The following is a 23838-nucleotide window of genomic DNA, read 5'->3' as shown; positions in this document are numbered from 1 at the left end:
TTTGACTTCAACGTTGAATGCCATTTTTTTAACTTTCAGAGCCCGTTGCCCATGGCCCAACATCTCAGTCATTTAGCAAACATTTGAGTGACCCTCTATGTGCAGCGTTCTGTGCTAGGTCTTGCGGCTCCAGAGATGTCACGAGACATCTTCATACTAAAAAATTATTCATGGTTTATCTGAAATTCAAATTTAACTGAGTGCTGACCTGGGCAGCGGTGGGTGGCGGCGCCTGATCGCCGCCGGTCGCCGGTTGCCGCCCGCCGTTGATTTTAATTTAATTTTTTTATTAAGTTTATTGGGTAACATTTTCTGTTAATATAATTATATATAATTTCAGATGCCATTATAATTTGACATCTGTATATTCTGTTATGCATTTACCACCCAAAATCCAGTTTCTCAGCTACCATATATTGGATCCCTTTACCCATCACTTCACCCTCCCACTACCCCCCTCTCTATATTTGACCCCCTTTACCCCGTCTACCTCCCTCCTCCTCCACTACCCCTTGCCCTCTGGTAACCACTAGTCTATAGTCCATGTCCATGAGTCTCTATTTGTTTGTCCTGTTCATTTGTTGCTTTTAGGTTTATATCCTACATATAAGTGATATCATGTGATTTTCAACTTTTTCTGTCTGGCTTATTTTGCTTAGCATGATTATCTCGAGGTCCATCCATGTTGTTGCAAATGGCAGTATTTCATTTCTTCTTATGGCTGAGTAATATTCCATTGTATATATGTACCACAACTTCTTTAACCAATCATCTATCGTAGGACACTTCGGTTGCTTCTATGTCTTGGCCACCGTGAATAATGCTGCTCTAAACATCGGTGTGCAAATATCTTTTCTGATATGAGTTTTCAAGTCTTTGGGGTAAATACCCAGTAGAGGGATTGCCGGATCATATGGTAGATCAATTCTTAGTTGTTTTAGGAATCTCCATACTGTTTTCCATAGTAGCTGTACCAATTTGCAGTCCCACCAGCAGTGTATGAGGGTTCCTATTTCTCCATACCCTCTCCAGCATTTGTTATTACTTGTCCTGTTGATGATAGCTATTCTAACAGGTGTGAGATGGTATCTCATTGTGGTTTTGATTTGCATTTCCCTAATAGCTAGCGATGTTGAACGTCTTTTCATATATTTGTTGGCCATTTGTATGTCTTCTAGGGAGAAGTGTCTGTTCAGGTCCTCTGCCCATTTTTTGATTGGATCGTTTTTTTGTTGTTATTGAGTTGTATGAGTTCTTTGTATATTTTGGATATTAGGCACTTATCGGAGGTGTTGCTTGTAAATATATTTTCCCATTTGGATGGTTTTCTCTTTATCTTATTGACGGTTTCTTTTGCTGAGCAGAAGCTTTTTAGTTTGACGTAGTCTCATTCATTTATTTTTGCTTTTACTTCCCTTGCCTTTGAGGTCAAATTCATAAAATCCTCTTTAAGTCCAAGGTCCTTGAGTTTAGTTCCTATGTTTTCTTCTATGCATTTTATTTTTTCAGGTCTTATATTCAGGTCCTTAATCGATTTTGGTTCATTTTGGTGTGTGGTGATAGACAACAGTCTAGTTTCATTCTTTTGCAGGTGGCCTTTCAGTTTTCCCAGCACCTTTTATCGAAGAGGTTTTCCTTTCTCCACTGTATGTTTTTGGCTTTTTTGACAACCCTACTTTTAATGCCTCCTCTCCCACCAGCGTCCGCACTTCCTCTCTTTTCCCGATCCATAGGTTTCCTTCTGCTGTAGCAAACCTACAACCTTCTCTTAGGCTTTAGACATCTCGCTGCTTCTGGCAGGATTGCCCGTTACACATATTCTGCTTTCCTGCTCCCCTTCCATCGCTCCATTGGAGGAGAAGAAGCTTAGTGTCTGAAGGTGGATGAAGAGAGGAAGGACTTTGGATTTGGGGTGGACTTGCTCCCTGTTTTCCACCCTGCTTTTGTTCTCTTGGGTTTTCCTTTTCCACGCGTGGTGAAACAAAGGATCTATAACAATCATGTTTTTTAAAAAAATTATTGGGGCGATATTCATAAAATCAAATATGTTTCAAGGTACAATTCAACAGTATGTCATATATATATTGCATTGCATGTTCACCCCCCAAAGTTACATTTCTGTCACCAAATATTTGATTCCTTTTATCCTTATCCACCTCCCTATAATCATCATGTCTTGCATAGCATGAGTCAATCCCTCGCCAAGAGTCCTCACTGGTTTTAGGATAAGATGTAACTATTGGACCTTAAGCTAAAAGAAAGCCTTCCCCTCCCTGACTTTGAGTCACATTACAAAGTCCTCATCACCTAACTTGTCTTGGGATTGCAATGGTCAGGGCCAAGGCAGTCTCATCAGTCCACTGTGCTTGTTTGCACCGTCCCTCCCTCCTTGCTTTACATCCTCTTCTTTCTAACTGCTGAAAAATGCGCCCCCACCCCATCTCTCTCCAGTGGCATCTGTGCTTAATTCTTTTCTTAAAATAAATTTATTTATTTAAATTAGTTTCAAGTATACAATACACTGGTTAAACATCTATATTGTTCATAAAACGATCCCCCCAATTGCTCCCTCCCTTCCTTGGCTCTCCACTTAGCCATCGTATTAATGCTAACTGCATTCCCTGTGCCGTGCTTCCGATCCTCGTGCCCAGCTATCAACTACTAATTTGTACTTCTTTAATCTTTAATTCTTTTTATTTAAAATTTTATTATTTTTAAATTAATATGCTTCATTTTTTGGAATAATTTTATGCTCACAGCAAAACTGAGCCAAAAGCACAGAGAGTTTCTAAATATCTCCTCCCCTGCCCCACTCACAACCTTCCTGCCTACCAACATTTCCAGCAGTGGTGTTGTACATTCTATGGGTATGGACAAATGTATAATGACATGCATCCACCTTTGCCCTAAAAATCCTCTGTGCTCTTTCTATTCATCATTACCTCCCCCCAATCCCTGGCAACTACTGATCTTTGTTTTACTATCTCCATAGTTTTGCCTTTTCCAGAATGTCATATTTGGAATTATAAGATACACAGCCTTTCCTTCATGTCTCTTCATGGCTTGATTCAAAGTTCATATCTTTTTAGTGCTGAAAAATATTTTATTGTCTGATGTACCATTATTTATCTATTCGTCTACTGAAAAATACCTTGGATACTTCCAAGTTTTGGCAATTACAAATAAAGCTACTATAAACATACATGTACAGGTTTTTGTGTGAACATAAGTTTTCTACTCTTTGAGGTAAATATGAAGGGGTGCGATTGCTGGATCATATTGTCAAATGTTTAATTTTGTAAGAAATAGCTGACTGTGTTCCAAGGTGGCTGCACCACTTTGCATTCTGAGCAGTAATAAATGAATTTCTTTTGCTCCATGTCCCCACCAGCATTTAGTGTTGTCGGTGTTCCAGATGTTGGCCATTTTAATAGCTATGTAATGGTATCTCATTGTTCTTTTAATTTGCAGTTCTCCGATGACATAGCATTTTGACATCTTTTCATATGTTTACTTGCCATCTATACATCTTACCTGGTGAAGTCTATGCTCAGGTCTTTTGCTAATTTTGTAATTAGGTTGTTCATTTTCTTATTGTTAAGTTTTAAGAGTCCTCTGTTTATTTTGAATAACAGTTCTTTATCAGATGTGCCTTTTGCAAATATTTTCTCCCAGTCTGTGGCTCGTTTCCTCATTCTCTTGATACAGTCTGCCACAGAGCAGAATTTTGTAATTTTAATGAAGTCTAGCTTATCAGTTCTTTCTTTCATGGATCATAACTTGGAGTTGTATATGAAAAGTCATCGCCATACCCAAGGCCATTGAGGGTTTCTCCTTTGTTATCTTCGAGGAGTTTTACATTTAGGTCTATGGTCCATCTTGAGTTAATGTTTGCGAAAGTTGGAAAGACTGTGTCTAGATTCATTTTCTTGCATGAGGATGTTTGGTTATTCTGATACCAATTATTGAAAAGGCTATCTTTGTTTCACTGTGTTGTCATTGCTTCTTTGTCAAAGATAAGTTGGCTATGTTTATGTGAATGCATTTCTGGACTCTATTCTGTTCCACTGATCTATTTATCTATTATTTTACCAACACCATACCGTCTTGATCACTGTAGCTTATAAAGTACTTAAATAAGTCTTGACATTGGGTAGTGTAGGTTCTATGACTTTGTTCTTCAATATTGAGTTGACTATTCTGGGTTTTTCAGCCCTCTAAGTAAACTTTAAAATCAGTTTGTCAATATCTACAAAAAATCTTACTGGGATTTTGGTTGGGATTGCATTGAATATATAGATCAAGTTGGGAAGAACTAACATCTTGACAATATTGAGTCTTCCTACCCATGAACATGGGATAGCTCTCCATTTATTTAGTTCTTTGATATCTTTCGTCAGAGTTTTTTAGTTTTCCTTATACAGTTATTGTACATGTTTTCTTAGAGTTATACCTAAGTATTTAATTCTAGGGGTTGGTAATATAAATGGTAATGTGTTTTTAATTTCAAATTCCATTTGTTCATTGATGGCATATAGGAGAGCAATTGACTTTTATTCATTAACTTTGTATTCTGCAATCTTGCTAAAATTACTATTTGTTCCAGCTTTTTTTAAATCAATTTAGATTTGCTACATAGATGATCATATCATTTGTGAACAATGATAGTTTTATTTCTTCCTTCCCAATCTGAATATCTTTTATTTCTTTTTTTTGTCTTATTGAATTAGTTAGGACTCCCAATATGATGTTGAAAAGCAGTGCTGAGAGGGGACATTTTTGCCTTGTTCCAATTTTAGCTGGAAAGCTTTGAGTTTCTCACGGTTAAGTATGATGATAGTTGTAGGGTTTTTTTTTCCCCTCTCTAATTCCCCCCCTACCCCCCAGTTCCACCCCTGACCCATGGATGTTGCCATTTCCCCTTAAGAACTGGATCTCTGAAGGCGGGGTGTCCTCTACCACACGCTTGTGGTGTGCACCGGGGCCTGGCGCACCTGGGGCCTGGCACCCCAGCGCACTTGGGGGGCCTGGCACACCTGGGGCCTGGCGCACCCAGGGTATGGTCTGTGGCTCCACCTGGGGTGCTAACCCAGGTCCTTCTGCATGCAAAGCAAGCATGCTAACCACTACACTATGGAGCCGCCCCCCAGCTGTAGGTTTTTATAAGTTAAAATTTTAAAAAAATTTTAAATTATACTTGACATGCAACATATTAGTTTCAGGTGTACTACATGGTGATTAGACACTGAGGAAGTCATCACCCCAATAAGTCTGGTACCCATCTGACACCATACAGATCTTTTAAAAAAAATCTGAGGAAGATTCCCTCGATTCCTGAGTTTTTATCATAAATGGGTGTTTAATTTTGTTAATGCTTTTTTTTTTGCATTGATATGATCACGTGGGATAAATACCACATTGTTGTGGTATATAATTCTTTTTATTTGTCATTGTTTCTGATTTGCTAACTTTTTTTTTAAGATTTTTGCATCTAATTTCATGAGAGAGATCATGTATAGTTTTCTTTTCTTATGATGTCTTATTTTGGTTTTGGTAGTAGGGTAATGATGGTCTTATAAAAGAAGTTAGGAAGTATCCTCTCTGCTTCAATCTTTTAAAAGAGATTATAGAGAATTGGTAGAATTTCTTCCTGAGATGTTTGGTGGAATTCACTAGTGAACCCATTTGGGTTATGTACTTAATTCTTGATAAATGAATACTGGGATTAAATGACTGTGGTTTAATATGGAGACAAGATTACATTTGGGGGCCTTTGAGGGTAAAGCCACAGTCTCCTACATATGAGACGGGCTTCACCTTCTGAGAGAAGTCATTCTCTATGTAAGGCAGGCAGTTTCGGCTCCCTGCTCAGATCAAAGAATATGTTTCTGTGGGAACTTCCTCCAAGACCACTACTCACTCACTACAAGAGTGAGCCTGAGCACTAGGTTCATATCATGTGACTCCCGTCCCTATCCTGTGGCTGTAATTGATTGGGTCAGAGATGAACAACTGACTGTAATTTGGACCAATCAGATTATTTCTTCAGGGATTCGATATTTAGGAACAAGAAGCAGTCACCCAGTTTTTGCATAGAGTTGAAATTGAAGTACCTCGGACACAGGAATTATGGACCAACTCTTTTTGGAGTTGTTACACAAGAGAGGTGTAAAATTCTGCCTGCTAAGGGAGAAAGGTGAGGTGGAAACTGATCAAGTTGCTGGGACCAAGCACACAGAGTGGGGTTGAGGGGCCGTGGGGTGGAGATGCTCAGAAGACTCTGCCTGGAGCCCCAGGAAAGGACAGGGAAAGCGTGGGGGTATCACTACTATCCTCTTCAGAGGACCAGGCCTTGGATTGTGTAGGGGTGAGGGGAGGAAGGTGATGTGAGGGCGGAAGCAAGGATCCAAGTCTGGGCCAGAGCAACCAGCTTCCCAACATGGAGTACTGAAGGTCGAAGCAGGATTGGGTCCCCCCTGCCTCTGCTCCTCATCCCACTGCCCAGCCCTTCAGCTACCAGAGGAAAATCATGAATGGAATACATGGCTTTGCAAACACAAAAAGGCGAAGATTTTATTTAAATAGATTTTAACTAGAAGTAAACTGGAGAGTTTTATGTGCAAATGAATTTTGGTTTTTAACCAAGAGCCATCACCCCATTGTGTGTGTGTGTGTGTGTGTATGTGTGTGTGTGTAGGTCAGTGTCCTCCTTGTGGGTATGTCTCTGTGAAAATCCATCCATTTATGTAGTAGGTCTTTATGGCCTCTTCCTGTATGCTTCTGTGTTTACTGATAAGGTGTGCTCTTGTCTTTATTATTATTAATTCTCATTATTCATTCTCTTTGAAGAATCGTGTAGCCTTCAGTCACTTTCCTTTTTCCAGTCTTTCCAAAGCAAAAAGGTGCCTGGAAGTGGGCGGGGGAGGCTGGGGTGGATCTTGAGGTATCTTAGATAACAATTGCCCCCTTGGGATAAAGCCTCAGCTTTCTGAGTCCAGGGGGTAGGAGCACTGGGTCCTGTAGCTCCAGAAGCGCAGGACCACAAACACCGCAGTCCCCAGCAGCAAGAGGACACCCAGGGTCCCAAAGAGGATCCCAAAGACAGCGCTGAGTTTCATGCTCAGATGTTCGCAGCGATCTCCCCAGGGCGTGTAGATGGAGAAGGGCACACAGCTGGGAACAGAGAGAGAGATCACAATCAGTAAGGGGGAGGAGGGCCCTTAGCCTCACCACTCCCTCCTCCGGGAGCCAAAGGAAGATTTCCACAGGCCTCCCTTTAGGGAAAGAGGCAGAGTCAGCCCTGAGGCAGAGCTGAAGCAAGGCAAGCTGATGTGAATTCACCTGGTGTCAGCTCTATCAGGACAGTGGGGCGGAGTGGGGCTGGCCACAGGTGAGCTTGCGCTGTCACAAGACCCCACCCTCGGCTCTACCCATCCTCTCCTTGGCCCTCGGAGGGAAGAGGGCTGGAAGGGCCTGGACTCACAATGGGGTCGAGGTGGAAGGAGGACACTGATGTGACAAGAGGGCTCAGGCGGCTCTGCCCTTCTCCTCCTTAGCAGGCCTGCAGACTTAGTGCACTCCCCTCCCAGGAGCCCCTCAGATTATTGATGAACCAAGGGGACACGGGATGACAGTTTGAGAGGGACCTTGCCTGGTACTTTTAAGAAGGGGCAAGGCCTGACCTAGACACAAGACATCGGGTTCTTTTTCCACAACGAGATAGCAGGGTTTCCGCCCAAGAAGCAAAATCAGGTGGAAGAGTTTGGCTCTGGGACCCATATTCTGCTACTTAACTTACTGGGTACCTTGGATGGAGTCCTTATCATTCCTGAGCTGCCTGCTGTTTTCTCATCTTTAAAATGGTCATAATACCCATCTAGTAGCTAGTTTGCATTTCAGAGGTAATATAGCACCTTCCTCCCCTCAACCCCCCACAGCACCTGATCTTCCTAGGTGGTCTCCCATCCAAGTACTAACCAGGCCTGACCCTGCTTAGCTTCCGAGATCTGGCACGTTCAGGGTAGCATGGCCATAGACGATATAGCACCTTTATTTTCCATACAGAGTAGGCACTCACTCACACATTGTTTTTTCCATTGTCCCCATTTTTCTGATCCCTGTTCTGTCGATTACAAAGGTAACCACCATAATTTTCAGACATCCTGAGGTACCATGGCCTTTCTGGACTTACTGCAGTATTTTTGTCCAACCTGGATTCCCCAGCCCTGCCCTCTTCCTCCTACCCTCCACCCCATGCCCCACTTGCCTGCAGTGGGGCCCGTCTGGCAGATGCTGGCACTGGCCTCCATGCTCACAGTAGTCCTCACTGCATGGGGACATGCAAGTGAAGCCACTGTATGGGCTGTAGACCAGGCGGTATTTCTTGTAGCCCTTGCATTTGAAGTAAGCCTCCAGTGTGCTCACGTTCACTGTCAAGTAGGGCACAGATAAACACGGAAAGCAAAATTAACACCAAACCTATACCTTTTTTAACCAAGAATTCCCTATCAGGCATTTATCCTTAGAAATAATTGGAAAAGTGCACAAATACACATGTTCACAGAAGTTCAGAGCAGTATGGTTTACAATAGCAACAATGTTTAACAGAAGTTTCGTTAAACAAAAAATATTGTGCAACCAGTAAGCACCACGAAATGGTTAAGAGCATACGCTTTGAAGTCAGCTAGACCTTAACTGAAATTCAAACTCTGCTCCTGACTAGTTGTGTGATTTGGGAGAAATTTCATAATTCTTTCAGTTTCTGTTTCCTTATCTTTAAATGGAAATGATAATAACAGCACCTACCTTGCTTTGAAGTTTAAATAAAATAATATATGCAGGGTATTCAGTATGGTGCCTGACATAGTAAGCACTCAATAAATGGTCACTGCTAATATAACATTCTATTTAAAATATATTAAAACACTATATTAAATTATATTATAAAATAATTTATCAAATGGGAATAGGTACACAGTATGCAAGGTAATATGTTCACAATTGTTTAAGTAATGAGGAGGTTATCTGATCTGATCTGATCTGATCCCTTTATTATAAAACAGTATTGATATGTGTGAAGGTGCCTATACATAAAAGAAAATTCAGAAGGATGTGTGCAAAAAGGATTTGTCTCTGGGGATTGATTTTTTTCTTCATTTGGTTAACTTGTGTTTCCTAAATTTCCACAATAAACGATTGTACTTGTATAATAAAAATTGTAGGGTTTTGTTTATTTTCTTTAACAAAAGGCTTAGTCTGGTCTGAGGTAGTTGTTCCCTTATCCTCATCCCAAACCCCCAACCACACATGCACATAGTAGTGGGAGGATTTCACATTATTGGCCCCAGGGAGGAAGCTTAGTCTGGATTCTAGAAGCTCTTGCTTGGTCCTGGACCCAAGTAACACAGCAGCTTCTGTTGGGTTTGGCATGGTCACTGCCCTGTTCTCTGCCTTGCTCCCAAAATAGGACGGGCTATTCCTTTCCCTTTCTAACAAGCTTGCCAACTTACCTCATTTCCATTCTGGGATAGTCGGGGACTGCCAAAGCTGAAAGGGACCTCAGAAATCTCATCTCATTTTCTAGATGGGGGTGTTAAACCTGGACTGGGGATGGCTTTTGCAGAGGGTTATACCCTTTTGGGGAGGGGATATCTCTCTCCCTGCGTGGGGTCTCCAGCCTTCAACTTAATAACTTCCGGCTGGAGGGCAAAGGCAAAAGGATGTCCTCGTTTATGTTTATGAAGTGCAATGGTATTTTAACAAAATCACTAACAATTTTATTAAAAGAAAGAAAGCCATTGGTAGCGGTTGTCAGGAAGGCAGCAGTTGGAGTAACTGCTCTGTGGAACTGCACATGGGGACTCGTTAAGCAGTATTTTGTGCTTCTGCTCTTGAAACCAGAAGGCTGGTGGCTAAAATGTTTACAACTTCTCTCAACAATTATAAACCAAAAATTAAATTAACTGGCTTTTTGTGTGTCTGTGGAAAACTGTAAAATATTTTTCCGCCATAGGTTTGCGTGGACTGAAGATCCGTGCCAAGCTCCCACTGTTTACCTCCTCTGTCAGTTATCCCTGTGACTGTCCCCAAGATAATGACTCACGAGCATTCAGACTGCTTATATCTTTCCTGGAGATGGGGTGGAAGACCACGTCGTCATTACTGGGGCCCTCACTTCTCTTCCACCTCCTTCGTAGGGCTTGCAGTAGAAATGCCTCCACCACTGCGTCCAGCAGCTGGTTGTTCAGGAAATCGATGACAGGCCCCTGGGGGCGGTACTGGAATTCCGAGATGACCCTCCAGTATTGAAGGATGCTTCCTGAGGCCAGTGCAGCTGGGGGATCACTGTATGGGTGGGGCACAATGAGGGGCTAAGGGATGAGGGGTAAGAGGGAGGAGCCGGGGCCGGGCAGGGACAGTCCCACTTACATTTTTTCCACTCTGCTGTTCCAGAGAAAGGCCCGCACGTCCAGGTTCCCCAGTATGTAGGCCACCTAGGGCAGAGGATGGGCATTGGGGGGTAGATGTGAGACCCAGTCCAGAGTGGAGACCCCCACCAACTTTAATGCAATTTACTCATCTCCGTCTGTTTCCGTCTTTGAATGTGAGTCCCAGGACCCTCATGACATTTCTCATCCATTTCTTCATCCCCACATCCCAGCCTAGCCTGGTGACTAGCATGGGTTGCTGCTTAGTAAAAGTTTGTCGATGAGTAAAGGACTTTACATATCTCCCTCCACCCCCAGCCTCCTATTATAAAGGGAGAATTTGAAAGGAATGGCTCCCACCTTGCCTCTGATTCCTGACTCACACATTCATTCTCTCCCACATGTATATTGACCATCGATTATGTTTAGCCAGACCTAGGGTATAGTCAGGGGCTGGGGATGTCAATGTGACTTAGGAAAAGTCCATATTCAAAGGTCCATAGTCTGGTGCAGCAGACAGATGTCAACAGATTTTATTGGAGTGTGGAATACCACAGCAACAGTAGTAATAATTATTATTCTAATCTTTTGACACTTATTGAGTTTTAGACAGCAGGCTCCGTACTTAACATACATTATAATTTAAACCTTGATACAACCCATTGACACAGGTACTATTATTATTTCCATTTTTATATATGAGGCAACAATTAATTTGTCTAATTATTACACCTGCTCTAGTGAGTGGTAGAGCCAGGATTTGAACCCGGGGTATGTAGGGTTCTGGAGCCTTAATAACTCAACCACTGTGCTACTTTGCCTGTGATTGAGGAATGGAAAAGTGGAGGGAGCCCAAAAGAGGGAATCCCCAGTTCCCTCTGGGAAGTCAGAGAAAGCTTCCTGGAAGTGCAATGCCTTGTGTTGCACCCATATAACACCCAAGCGCAGGTCTCTAGGGACTCTCAGAAGGAGAGGCTGAGGCGATTTGGCTACCCTAGATCCTCTCAGAGCTCTCTGTCCTGGGGCTTCCTGTCTTCCTCACCCTAGGCCTTCCCTGAGGCAGGAAGCTCCCATCTTCTTGGGTAATTGAATCTAGATGGATGATGAGATGCAGAATGTACAAGTAATAGCTAAGATCCCACCCTGAACCTGCTTCCCCACCCAGAGCCACCTGCAGCACTGACCGAGGAGTTGACCTCTGATTTGGAGGCATTTTTTCCTTCACTGAGTGAGAGCTGGATGATTCTTAAGGGAAGACCTGGGGATGGGAGAAGCAGATTCATAATCACCACATGGGTTCACCCAGACTTACCCAAAAAGACTGCTGGGCCGGTCCAGAGACACCCCCTATTCTGCATTGATAGGTCACCAGAAGAATCAGGAGAGATGACTGAGTCTGCTGATCCCCACCTTAGTGCTTGTTTGACTATGGTTGGGGCTCCCCTGACTCTCTGCTCACTGAGCTATGAGGTCGCCTTCAGTCTTTCCTCATGAGACCACTCAGGTTCACAGTTTATGCTATGACAGCTGCCTCCACTGGATCCCATAGCCTGCAACTTACCACCACCCGAGGGAAATTTGGAGTTCTGTCCTGTGAGTTTGAGGAACTTAGCCCTGATCCCCACAGCCCCCCATTTTCTCCCAAGTGAGAGAAGTGTGGAGGTGGGGATAGTAGGGGCATCTGACGGTACCTGGTTCAATGGCCGGAGTAAAATTATTGCCAGCCAGGAAGCATTGGGTGTCTGTGAAGGCTTGGGGGCAGATGCAGGCAGGGTGGCAGTTTAGAGTCTGGGAGATGTAGCAATGGCCGTCATTGTAGCAGTAATTCACAGGGCAGGACGTGTTCTGACAGAGTTCAGAGTCTTCCAGAGCTGCAGAGAGAGCAGAGGTCAGGAACACCACACTGGGCAGTGCAGGGAAGCCCCCAGTCCATGGAAAGCTGCTCCCAGGACAGGCTTGGTTTCTTTCCTCCAAAGCCCCCTCAATTTGCATTCTGCTTGTGGGCCACCTTGAACCTCAAACTATCCTTCTCCCTTTGCCAGACATTTTTCTACCAGCAACCCTTGTTCCCCTGCCAGGTCTGTATTCTTTCACTTCTGAGAGAATGGAGTGTTTATCAGACACTTTTCATCAGGAAAGGACCCAGAAGACTTTCTCCACCTCCATGCCCTTTTCTGCCTTTATAAGACTGGTTCTACTGCTCTGGCCTTTGCTCAGATTTCATTTGGGTGCTGTAGGGGACTTAGTGGAGGCCTCACTGTGATCTCCCTTGTCTGACTCCAGTGAATGTGGGGTCAAGGAACAGTTGGGAGGAAGACTCAAAGGGAAAATGAGGCACCCCTGCCACCAGATTCCCATGGCAGCCCCTCCAAATGTTCGGATTAGGGAGATAGGGAGACCCTGAGCCTTATATCTCAGAAGGCCCCAAGGAGCCTGAGGGCCCAGCTTACCTCTGGTTCCCTGGCTGTGCTGAAACTCTCCTCTCTTCTCCAAGCCACCTTCGGTCTTTCGCCCTCGGCTTTCCCCATTGGTGCCTCAGGGATACTCTGTTCTGGCCTTTCTCCAGTGCTTGTATAATCTCTTCTCCTTCAGCCTTGCATACTACCATGCCTACCCTACCTCCTTACCACACCCACATGTGTTGATCACTCCCAATACTTGCTAGCAAAGGGAGAGAAATGGTTCACTCATGGCTATCCTAGGCCTTCCAGATGTCACCTGTCCCCAGAACCTCCTCTGGCTAGGGCCCTGTTTTTAGCTTACGTGCACAGTGACGCCCATCTCCAGTCAGGTGCAGGGGGCATGCCTCGCAGCCCTGCCCAGGAATGCACTTCACATTCGGGAAGCACTGCTCTGCACAGGGGTCCTTGGTGTGTTCACAGTATTGGCCAAAGGTGTTCCCATCACACGCACAGCCAGCCACCTGAAATGGGTTGCTGATCACTGAGCAGCCAGGAGGAGGCTGAACCACTACAGGCATCTGGGTGTTTCAGTACTGACTCCTCGGGTATGAGAACCCATGGACTCTGAGTCCTTGTTTTAGTTCTGTCGGCATCTACTGAGCACCTTCGTGACCAGGCCCTGGGCCTGTATGTCCCTGCCCAAAGGCACGCTATTCTCCAACTCATTTGGCACCCTGGGCCATTCTTTCTCCTGACCTCTCTGCCTGGCCCCTGCCCCAGGTTCTCAGCCTCTTCCCTCTCACACCATATCTCTTTGCCCGAAATCCTTTTTAGAGTACGATGGTGGGGAGTTGGGAGAGGCAATAAATACATACATACGTACGTAAATAAATAAATAAATAAATAAATAAATAAATAAATAAATAAATAAATAAATAAATATTCTACTATCCCTTGAAAACTGTCTCCTGCTCATTCTTCCCTTGCTGACTCCCAAACCAAGAATTTAGAGCCCCATTGCTCACCACAGGGAGAGCACACGTAACCAGAACAATGGCACAGGGAAAGTTATGGTTCTAGAAACTTCAGCAAGCTCACTAGTCTCTCTTTTCTGACCTCCCTACTGAGATGACTCTGGAAATCTCCCAGAAATGGAACCCTCCAACATTTCTGCCCCAAGACTGGACATTTTGGAATATCTAGAATAATATACTGATTTTAATCTCTGTTTTTACCCCCTCCATATTTTTTCCTTTTCCAGCCGCTGTTCCCCACCCCCCCACCCCTTTCAAGTAGGAATTCTCTGCTTGTGCTTCAGGAGAGGTGTGTGTGTGTGTGTGTGTGTGTGTGTGTGTGTGTGTATAGGGGGTAAAGGAGGTCATAGGATATTGCCAGCCAAACACTTTCCTTTTCTGGGTCCACTTTTAAAACCAAAATAAATAAATAAATAAAAACAAAAATAAAGCAGATAGGGTAAGATGCATGGACTTAGACCAAGTATCTTGGCTAGAGCAAAAGAGTAAAAGAGAAAACAAAGGGGATTGAGGTGTGCCAAGATCAGAGGGGACCTGTACCTCTCTGCTCAACAACATGATAATAAGATCCCAGAGAGAAATGGCTGTGTGGTGCTTCTAGGCAGACTGGATCTTAAGCCACCTCATAAAAAGCTCCCTGAGCAAGGCACCCAACTGCACAGCACCTCCCTAGGTCTGAAGAAGAGGGAGCATGGAGCTTGTGATCCATGTAGACGTGTGCCCAGGGACCACACAGGCACTTTCCTAACCCACATCTTTTTCCAGAACCACGGAGCTGGGAACCACTGTGGAAACTCTAAAAGGCTGAAATGGAAGTTTCTCACCAGCCTGGCAGAATGGGAGCTTGGAGATAAAAATTCAATTGAGCTATAAGCAGTAAAGAAGGTTCTATTTCTTATATGTGTAAGTTTGCAGCCTGAGACTAGTATCTGCTCTACTTGTCCACCATAGTTCTACCCACCTCCCAACACATACAATACTACAGAGGGGCTGAATTATCACATCCCTTCAATTCTCACTTTCTCTCCCCTCAATACAGAAACCTCCTTCCCATCCTCCTTCCAGCACTCACCTCCATGGAGGAATTGCTCATCCCGCTGGTCTGGTTGTATAAACACTGTTTCTGTCTCTTGCAAGCACAGACCACGGTCTTTGGCTGGAGTACAGAAGATAAGTTGTTCTTGATATTTCTTGCTAAGATCTCCAGAGTGAATGGTTCCAGAGACTTTGGTGTCCATAGCAATGTCCCATTCTCTGTCCCAGGGAAGACAAAATCAATGAGAGCTGGGAGCCTTGTCTGCTCTACTGTCCAACATATCTTGGCATCTAACACCCTGAGAGTCAATGCTGGACTCCCCTCAGACCGCCCCTCAAATCTCATCGGGCATTTCCTTGAGCGAGGCTGGTTTCCTGGGCTGATTCTGGTCACACTCCAAGCTGGAGGCCACACCAGCCCAACTAACTGATTGTAGGGTGGAGCTTCACAGAGGGAAGGCAGTTGCCTCCTGAAGAGACCCCAAATGGCAATCTGCTTGGGTCTGCACCAGGATGGAACATCCAGCGGGGATGAACGATAAAGGCCAGGATCCTTCTGCTACTTCCCCAGGCTACACTGCAGGCCAAACTGGCTTCGCCTTCACAGCAGCCCCATCCCTTGCTTCGAGTTCTCGCCCACCCCTTTTGCTTCCTGAACCTTTGACCAGCCACCCCTTTAGACACCAAACTACAGTGAAACACTGCTACATTTTAGTAAGGACTCTTCTGATCAAATCCGTCTTTTGGTTTTCAAGAAAATAGAAAAATCTCCTTGAAATAGCAGGTTAAGGGGAGCTGACTCTAGGGAACAGATGAGAGTAACTTCCAGGCTGTCACTCTTCAGGAGAGAAGCCCAGTGGAGGACAAAATCTCCTGATGCCATTGCCTAGCCCCTGGGAGGTCACCACATGGAGCAAAATGGAGCAGACAGAGCACTTGCTTCTTATGCACAAAGAAAGAAAATGAGGCAAAGAGGTGTTCAGAGCTCAGAATAAGGTCGCTAAGGGCTTTGGTTTAGCAAAGAATAGTCATGAGCACAGTTAGTGCTGGCCACAGAAGGCAAGCTGCATTCCATGGGCTTTGGCTCTTTGACCTAGATCATGGTTACAGGCCTGGGAGGTCTGCACATCATTACTGAGAGGAGAAAATAAAGCTTTGTTTGGTCCCAGCACAGAAAAGCAGACAAGGAGTGCTAAAGGTAGGTAAATATGGTTGACACACATAAAAATAGTAATAAACATTCCAAACAATGGTATTTGTATTTCTTTATATCTTGTTTTACATTATATCTTTTTAAAAAATAGATATGAAAATGTCTTAGATTAGTATTTTTTAGTTGTTATACTTTATTCTAATAACTTGGTGATTGTCCAGAGTCAGTCTAGCCAGCTGGCCGAATCTCCATAAGCCCATCAGTACTATTCACGGGGAAGTGGGGACACCTATTTGAACTGAAGAAATCATTCCTAGGAAATGCTGGTCCCAGATATTCCAATGAAATAGTGACAAGAAGTTGCACAGGGTATAATAATGCAAGATTACCCACGGCTTGACTCTGATCTCATCCCCTCAGCCCCCAAGCGCCCTTACCAAAAAGCTCGAAGTCAGCGTAGTTGTTTCTGAGCGTGAATGTGACATTCGTAGAGCTGCTGTTGTACTGAATCAGTGTGGTCTGCCCCATGTAGGCTTTCACCAAACGACGGCCATTGATAGAGGGCGGGTACTGGTCTGCAACACAGAGAGGGGATTCAGGGCCTGAGGTAGGGCACCCTCTCGCCTTATGCCACCTCTCTCTTTCTCTGGTCCTGTTGCTTGTGGGAAGCATGCCCAGGGCTGTGACCCGCCTTTGGAAGCAGGAATTATTCTGCGTACCTGCTATCAGACCCATGCATAGCAGATTGGGGCTGTATGGCCCGCTTGGCCAAACCTTTATTATTCTCTCTCTATCTTCTCCCCGAGCAGGATTCATTTTAAGTTTTTTCCTGTTCAGAGTGCTGTGCTGGGCATGGTATGAAATGAATCAGAGAACAGGGTTGTTCAGAGCAGCACCGTTTTACCTTTGGAAGAGGGCCAAAAACCATGAGGGTAATATCTAGATGGGCATTGCATTCATTAGGAAATAGAGAGGAAGCAAACCTTTTTCACTGGTCTCTGTTTTTTGGAGCCCTGCTATCTCCATTTCATTTTTGTTCATTCATTTGTTCATTCATTCATTCATTTATTCATTCAATCAGTCAGTCACTTAACAAGTATTTACTGAGCACCTACCATATGTCTGGCATATTTTAGATAACGAGAACACAGCAATAAACAAATAATAAAAGAGATATCTATGAAAATTAGAAAATATATTCCGGAGTTATAAATGCTAAGAGAAAAAATAAAGCAGGGAAGATGAATAGGGAGTGTAGGTGAATGTAAAGTTTTAGACAGGCTAGCCAAGAAAGGTGACATTTAAATAGAGACTTGAAGGAGGCGAGGGGTAAGTCTGTGGTTGTCTGGGAGAAGGGTGTTCCAGGCAAAGACGGCAGCGTGTGTGGCATCTCAGAGTTTAGAGTGAGCCTGGTGTGTTTGAAGGACATAAAGAAGCCAATGGGACTAGAGTAGAGGAAGCAAGGTGGGAGCACCAGAAGAAGAGTTTGGAGAGGTAAACTGGATAGGACTCTGAAGGTCGTCACAAGGACAGAGAGAACTGGGGAGTTATGGAAGGGTTTCATCAGAGGAATAATGAGTCAAAGAATCTGATAAATTTAAAAAACTGTGTCTCTTACAGGAGTGTCATAGAAGGGAGCTCCTCATCTTCTCCCTATCTTTGCAAACGCCCCCCTGGGCCTCACGCCACTTACTGAGGGTGGCGTTCATCTGTTGGTAGCTTGCAAAGAGCATTTTAGTGTGCAGTCCAGTGCTTGTGTTTCCCGTGGCCAGGATGTCATAAATGCATTGTTTATTTCCATGACACTCAGAGGTCAAATTCTCACTCGAAGAATTGTTTTTCAAAAGTTGGGAAATGAAGACAGGAGTGAAGTTGGAAGGCAGATTGTTGTCCCTCTTGCCAAGGAGGCTCGTTCCGTCGATTTTCCCTATAACACATGAAGTACAAAGGCAGCAATACCAGGGATGGGACTTCAGCTATATTTCTGCAGTGCCTGCCCCTTACTCTCACTTTATGTAGTTTAGGATGGGGAGGAAGACATGGAAGGACAGGCTGACATTCGGCGTCTGAGTCTGGAAATACATGCTCTAGTGAGTGAGGGCCACCCACCTCCTTCGTTCTCTCTTCCAGGAAGAGAGATGCAGGTATGGTGGGAGTGGAGGGGACAGATCTGGGGTGACACCAGAACCCTCAGTGTCGCCTTCTGGCTTTCCACCCCTCCTTCATAAAGGACAGAGATCTGGTTTCCACAGACCTGAGGGAGAACACGTGAGCAGCTTCCTTCACCCCGGCCCTGCCCCACTGACCCAGAGCACACGAGGCTCAGACTTACAGGTCATTCCGTAGTGGAAAAGTGTCTCTTCGTTGCTCTCTTTGGGAATGATGGTGTCATTGGGCATCTTGAAGTCATCATCTGGATTGTCATTCCATACTCCTGAGGGACAGAGTAGGATGTCGGCCATCCTGGGATTACAGTTCTTCCCTTCCCTGGGGAGCATCCAGCAGTTCATGCTCAAAATGTGAGGAGGAGCAGGGAGCCCAGGAAGCCTCTTTATGTTGTATCTGTTCTTGATTCAGTCCTCCAAGAGGAGGGGAGAAGACGGACCATAACCTCAGAGTCCCACCCCTCTGCTTTAAGGTGGGAAGAAGAGAGAGGGAAGGAGGGGATGAAGGAAGAGGAAGGGGTTGGAAAAAGAGGGAGGGGATGGAGGCAATGTGGGGAGGAGTGGGAAGGTGTGAGAGGTGTGAGGCACAGGCCGTTGTTGGCTGCCCCCTTTCCAGTGCTCTTTGATGCTCCCTTTGCTGTCCAAAAGTAGAAATTTAGGAGGACAGGACGCGAGCCTCAAAGGTAGCTGAAGAGGTCCCTGTCCCTCCCTGCTGCTCTGCGCCTGCAGGGTTCTGCTCCGAGGAGTCTGAGAAAGAGAAACTCAGCCTGGGATGTCCACAGGCCGATGGGAGGGGGAACCACCTGGGGTCTGGGAGTCCAGGCTCCTGTGGTGGCCGCTGACTCAGAGGCAGGGTCCTGTCAGCTTCTTACCCAGGAGGCCCTCAGTGCGGTTTCGGTACTCCTCAGGGAGGCTGCAGGAGGCATGGAGGATGTTGGAGAGAGCAATCACTGAGATGGTCACTGTTCCATCTAAGCTGGCTGATACCATCGAGCCATTGCGGCTCAATACGACTCCAGTGGTGTTGAATATCTCCTGGCCTAGAATGTTGGGAGACAGATGAGGAAGAAACCAGCATTGGGATCCTGCAGGCCCAAGACTTGGCAGGACCGAAGGTTCAAAATGCAGAGAGGAGACTGAGAGCAGCTCTGGGGTATCCTGAGGCGCCTTCTCTAGTGGCCCAAAACCAAACACACAGAATACCCTCAAGTCCTGCACCACCCGCTTCTAGCTTGGGACTGAAGAAGAAGGCTACCACAGGGAGGTTGTCACAGCACTGGAGGAAGGAGAGAACTGAGGAAGGAAAGTTTAAGTCTTGCTCCTGAGTAAAGAAGCTGCTCAGGCACAGCTGCTCAAGAAACAGCAGGGGTGGCGACCAGTCTCTTCTACCCTCATGCTGCTGTCTCCGCGCCCCAGCACGCTGCTCCCAGGTGTGGGGCACCCACTGAACCCTCGCGGCCGTCCCCAGCCTACCTTCTGCATCTTCACGGTTAGTATCAAATGTCACAGTCTGGTTATTGAGCCGCACTTGAATTGTGTCATCGGGCTCAAGAAACCATTGAACCTGGAAGGGAATTGGAGGAGGCCTAAGCCTGACCTGTAGGTGGGCCCAGAGCTGAGAAAGGAGGCTGCAAAGAGCTTAGAACCTGAGCTCTGGACAAAGATGAAGGTGATGGTGGATGTGACAATGAGGTTTTGCAAGCTAACATCTTGGAGTGCTTAGCATAGACCAGCCTCTGAGTGGGACCCATTTCTTAGATTATCTCATTAAAATCTCACAACGGCCCTGTGAGGTAGGTAATGTTATTATCCCCATTTTACTATAAGAAAACTGAGGCACTAGAAGTTAAGTCATTTCTTTAGTCATGTAGCTGGTGGAACCAGGACCCTCCCTGTGTCTCTCGGGTGACTCTCAAACCACTACACTGGCAAGATGCATCCTCCCTCCCTTCTGCCCCTTTCCCTTCCTCTTTCTTCCTCCTCCTGGGTCTTGATTTCCAGCTGAGGCACACCTGAACACTCTCTGCGAGGGGAGCAGGGATGTCTAGTGTTCCCTGTCTCACTTACTGTGATGGAGTCCAGGCTGCTGGAGTTGTACTGAGCGGCAAAGGCAATGAAGTTGGAGGCCTGGGCCGAGCCAGTCTGGGCAGTGCGGCCCTGCAGCAGGAAGGAGGAGTTTCCATCCTGGGCCTGGACCAGCAGGAAGTCCCCCAGCCCATTGAAGGTGTAATTGGCATGATCCAAGGTGGTGATGTGTGGGTCCCCAAACATCCAGGCTGGAAAAAGGAGATACCACATTGGCATGGTAGACGAGGGAAGGGTCTAAGATACGATGATACCCCTAGGCAGGGCATTTGCCCAGATAGACTCAAGCCGGGGAGGTGTTCATGGCTTATAGAATCTACCCTGGAAGCCCTCTTGCACTTTTGTGCCCCCACCGCATCCATGTCTGCTCATTATCTTTTACTCCCCCATTCCTCCCCCCTCCCTAATGCCAGGTCCAAAGCCCCTTTTGCCGTTGGACGCAGAGCAGAACCATCTCCGTCTTCTCTTGTGGCCACAACCCTGCCCCTGGTCCAGAAGCTAGTGTTGCCCTGGTCCAGGCCCCGAGAGGCTATCCCTCCCCAGATCCTCTGTCTTGACCCTACTCCAGAGTGGGCCCCAGCAGCCTCACCAGGCCTGGGGGGCTGGTACCCAGCACAGCTGATGCGGGGCCACCTTTGCTGGTACAGGGCACATAAGGAGGGCTGGTCATTCCAGTGACAGCACCACTGTTGAGGCTCTAGTTCTTGGTCTGTGGAGAATAGCAGCATGTTGCGGGGTGGGACATGGAGGACCTGCAGAACTCAGCGAGAAGGTTCGGTGGGGCAGTATAAGATGAGTGGCAAGAGCATGGTTTGAGAAATTGGCACACTTCAGTTCAGATCCTGCCCTACTCAGTGGCCTTAGGCTATTGACCAATTACTGTCTCCCTTGAAGGTTTGTTGGAGCCACATATAGCCAAGCCCTCAGGTGGGTCAGAACATGGTTGGAGCTAAAAATCTCCCTTTCTTGAAGAGTGGGGTGCTGAGTCCCACTGCTCTGAAAGTGCTGGGAGTGGAAGGGCATGGCTGATGATCTGGGGACTATGGATGCTGCTTGGATTACAGGGAGGAGGGTAGAGGACATACATTACTTGCTCCCCTACCCCTGTGCCCTCTAGCTCCTTTGGAGGGTCTCTGACGGAGATGACTCCATATTTTCCCCAAGATAGCCTGCTAATCTGGGTCCAGAGGCTAGGGTCAGACTCCCCTTCCCTAGGAAGATGCCCTTGTTCTGGGCCAGGGCTATGGGGGCAAGTGGAGATGGGGCAAGAGGCACTCAATCATAAACCCCTAGGATGTCAGCTGGAAGGAATGTTGAGCGTGTCCTAACATCACAAGATCAGGAAATTGATCCCTTTTGTCCCCATTCCCTCCCAGTTCCTTCCCTTCCCAGGGAAGGGAAGGAACTGGGAGGGAATGGGGACAAAAGGCTTCATTCTGTGGGTCCCACTGCTTGGCATTCAGCCCAGAGCTGGTGCTTGATGAGGAAGAGCACAGAGCTCCAGAGAAGGTAGGATTGAGATCTCTGTGGACGCACATACCGAACTGCCAAGGACTCTGCACTCTCCAGCCTTCGAGAAGCTCTCCCCATGGCCCATAGCTGCAGCACGCTCCTCCACGCCAGGAGGAGAAGCTGCACAGCTGCCTGCTTCTGAGGCCCCACCAGCCTGCAACAAGTCCAGACACACTCAGGCCCAGGACGCCTGTGGTGGGGGCAGGATCAGGGTGAGGTGCTCCTGGGGAGAGGTTGAGGGTGCCTCAAAAGGGACAGGTTAGATGTGACCAGAGGGATGGTGGGTGGGCTTATGGGGGACAATGGATATACCCCAAGAGACAGGAAGGAGATGTCACCTGTGTGGACGGGCAAGAATCGTAAGTCCCATAGTCCCTGCTGCCAGGAGCAAGGGCAGGAGATCTGGTTCCAGTCCCAGCCAGGCCACTGAGGCTGTCTCTTCAACCACTGCAGGCACCTGAGACGGTAGTTGGGTCTTTCTTCCCTGTGCAGCTTATAGACCTGTAGGCCCCTGAGGCCTTAGAGAGTAAAGGAAGAAGGGTTATATCAGGGCCTAGGGACACAGGCTCTGCTCTAGCTTTAGGTACAATCAAAACTCAGAAATGCACCTTCTGTATGTCACTTTCCCTCTCTGGACAGCTCTTCCAGGGATGGGACCCCATTCAGATTGGCAGCAATTCCTCCTCAAAGATCCCTTTGATGTGAACCCCCAAAGCCCTCAAAACTTAGCTCTTAGGGTGAAACCTTAGGGACAAGTGCTGGGTGGGGAGGCCTCACCTGCACCAAACTGAGAGTCAAGCCCTGGCCCTGATCTTCAGTTCACCCCATCCTCTACCCTCTTGTCTGTCACTCTAAGCTCCAGCACCTTCCATCCCCTCAAACCAATTCCTCCTCATGCACCTTATATCTCAATGGATGATGCTGCCAGCCACTAGCCATCCATTTAGACACTTGGCTTTCATTTTTGACCACCCTACCCAGCACAGACATGTCAGTGGTCAAAGCAGCAAGACAAGAGGCCAGTGTTCAGAGGCCATCTGGGGAGCCAGCCACAGAGGAGTTGGCATGTGAAGCAGGGGTTTGCTCTAACACCACAGGACTGAGGAAGCATCCTCTGTGCCCAGACACCATTCTTGTAAGGGAGAAGTAAGCAGGAGAATGAACTCTGATGGGGGTTTGAACTTTAAATAGACCTTAAATTAATTGTAAGTTACACTCTGCCCACCCCAGCTGCCACGAGTGAGAAAAGGCTCCAGAGTTCCACAAGATACAGTAGGACATAGGTATTAGATTTTGACTCGGTTCCTACACAAAAGAAGAAATTGTCAAGATAGCTACAATTCGTTAAGGGTTTGAAAACAATAATCCTTTTTTATGACTATCTGTTTATGTGTCTTCTCTACAATAGCCTGGTATCAGGGAAAACACATCAGATACACTCCCCCAACACATATACACACAATCGTATTGCACCTCCTGGGTCACAAACAGATGTATCTTGGTAGAAGGGCCTTAATTTCACTGGGCAGCTCTCTCCACAAAATGGCACCCATGATTTGACCTAGCTTCTGTTTATTAAAAGTTCTCGCCACGGAACGAATAGAACTGGATTTATGATTCACAATTTACTTGGCTGGTTTCTAACGTTAAAATATCCTTTGTTCTATCACATTTGGAAACCATAATTTCTTTCTCTTTGGGACTTCTGGACAGGACACTGAGTCATGGTGGAGGCCTCACAGGCTTCCTCCTGATACTAAAGTACCGGCCTTCTTACTAGAGTGAGAGCTCTTTGAGAGCAAATGTAGTCGGTCTTTTTTTTTTTCTTAGTACAGTGTCCAGCAATATGCAGCTTACATACCTACACACACACACACACACACACACACACACACACGATGGCTGAATGAATGCTAGACCTCTGGAACTCCTCTTGGTAGATTCTCTTAAGGGATCTCATCTGGGCTTTCATTCCAGCTTAGATAGGACATTAACTGCCCATTCATACCCTCATCTCCTGCCACA

At 46.2% G+C, this 23838-nt stretch overlaps 1 protein-coding gene and 1 pseudogene across 2 annotated transcripts in view; both read right to left on the bottom strand.

Moving 5' to 3' along the window:
• Nucleotides 1–6670: 6670 nt before the first annotated feature.
• Nucleotides 6671–23838, bottom strand: part of MUC4 (mucin 4, cell surface associated) — a 51573-nt gene continuing 34405 nt past the window's right edge. For both annotated transcript variants that reach the window (XM_039850798.1, XM_039850797.1), the window contains exons 8-24: nt 22152–22331; nt 21842–21967; nt 20891–21010; nt 20284–20492; nt 19690–19780; nt 19089–19256; nt 18384–18485; nt 17745–17978; nt 16489–16626; nt 14936–15117; nt 13191–13350; nt 12119–12298; nt 11612–11685; nt 10429–10493; nt 10103–10344; nt 8267–8429; nt 6671–7173 (exon numbers count right to left, since the gene is read on the bottom strand). In XM_039850798.1, the coding sequence (XP_039706732.1) occupies nt 6981–7173; nt 8267–8429; nt 10103–10344; nt 10429–10493; nt 11612–11685; nt 12119–12298; nt 13191–13350; nt 14936–15117; nt 16489–16626; nt 17745–17978; nt 18384–18485; nt 19089–19256; nt 19690–19780; nt 20284–20492; nt 20891–21010; nt 21842–21967; nt 22152–22331 (2627 nt within the window). In that variant the 3' untranslated portion in view covers nt 6671–6980. The remainder of the gene's footprint in view (nt 7174–8266; nt 8430–10102; nt 10345–10428; nt 10494–11611; nt 11686–12118; nt 12299–13190; nt 13351–14935; nt 15118–16488; nt 16627–17744; nt 17979–18383; nt 18486–19088; nt 19257–19689; nt 19781–20283; nt 20493–20890; nt 21011–21841; nt 21968–22151; nt 22332–23838) is intronic.
• LOC120593095 (uncharacterized) lies at nt 7929–8037 on the bottom strand (annotated as a pseudogene).

This window comes from Pteropus medius, unplaced genomic scaffold (genome assembly GCF_902729225.1).
Source record: "Pteropus medius unplaced genomic scaffold, Ma_sr-lr_union100, whole genome shotgun sequence".
Classification (NCBI taxonomy): Eukaryota; Metazoa; Chordata; class Mammalia; order Chiroptera; family Pteropodidae; genus Pteropus; species Pteropus medius.
Note: the sequence above shows the minus strand (reverse complement) of the source record. Positions and strands in the feature narration are given on the sequence as shown.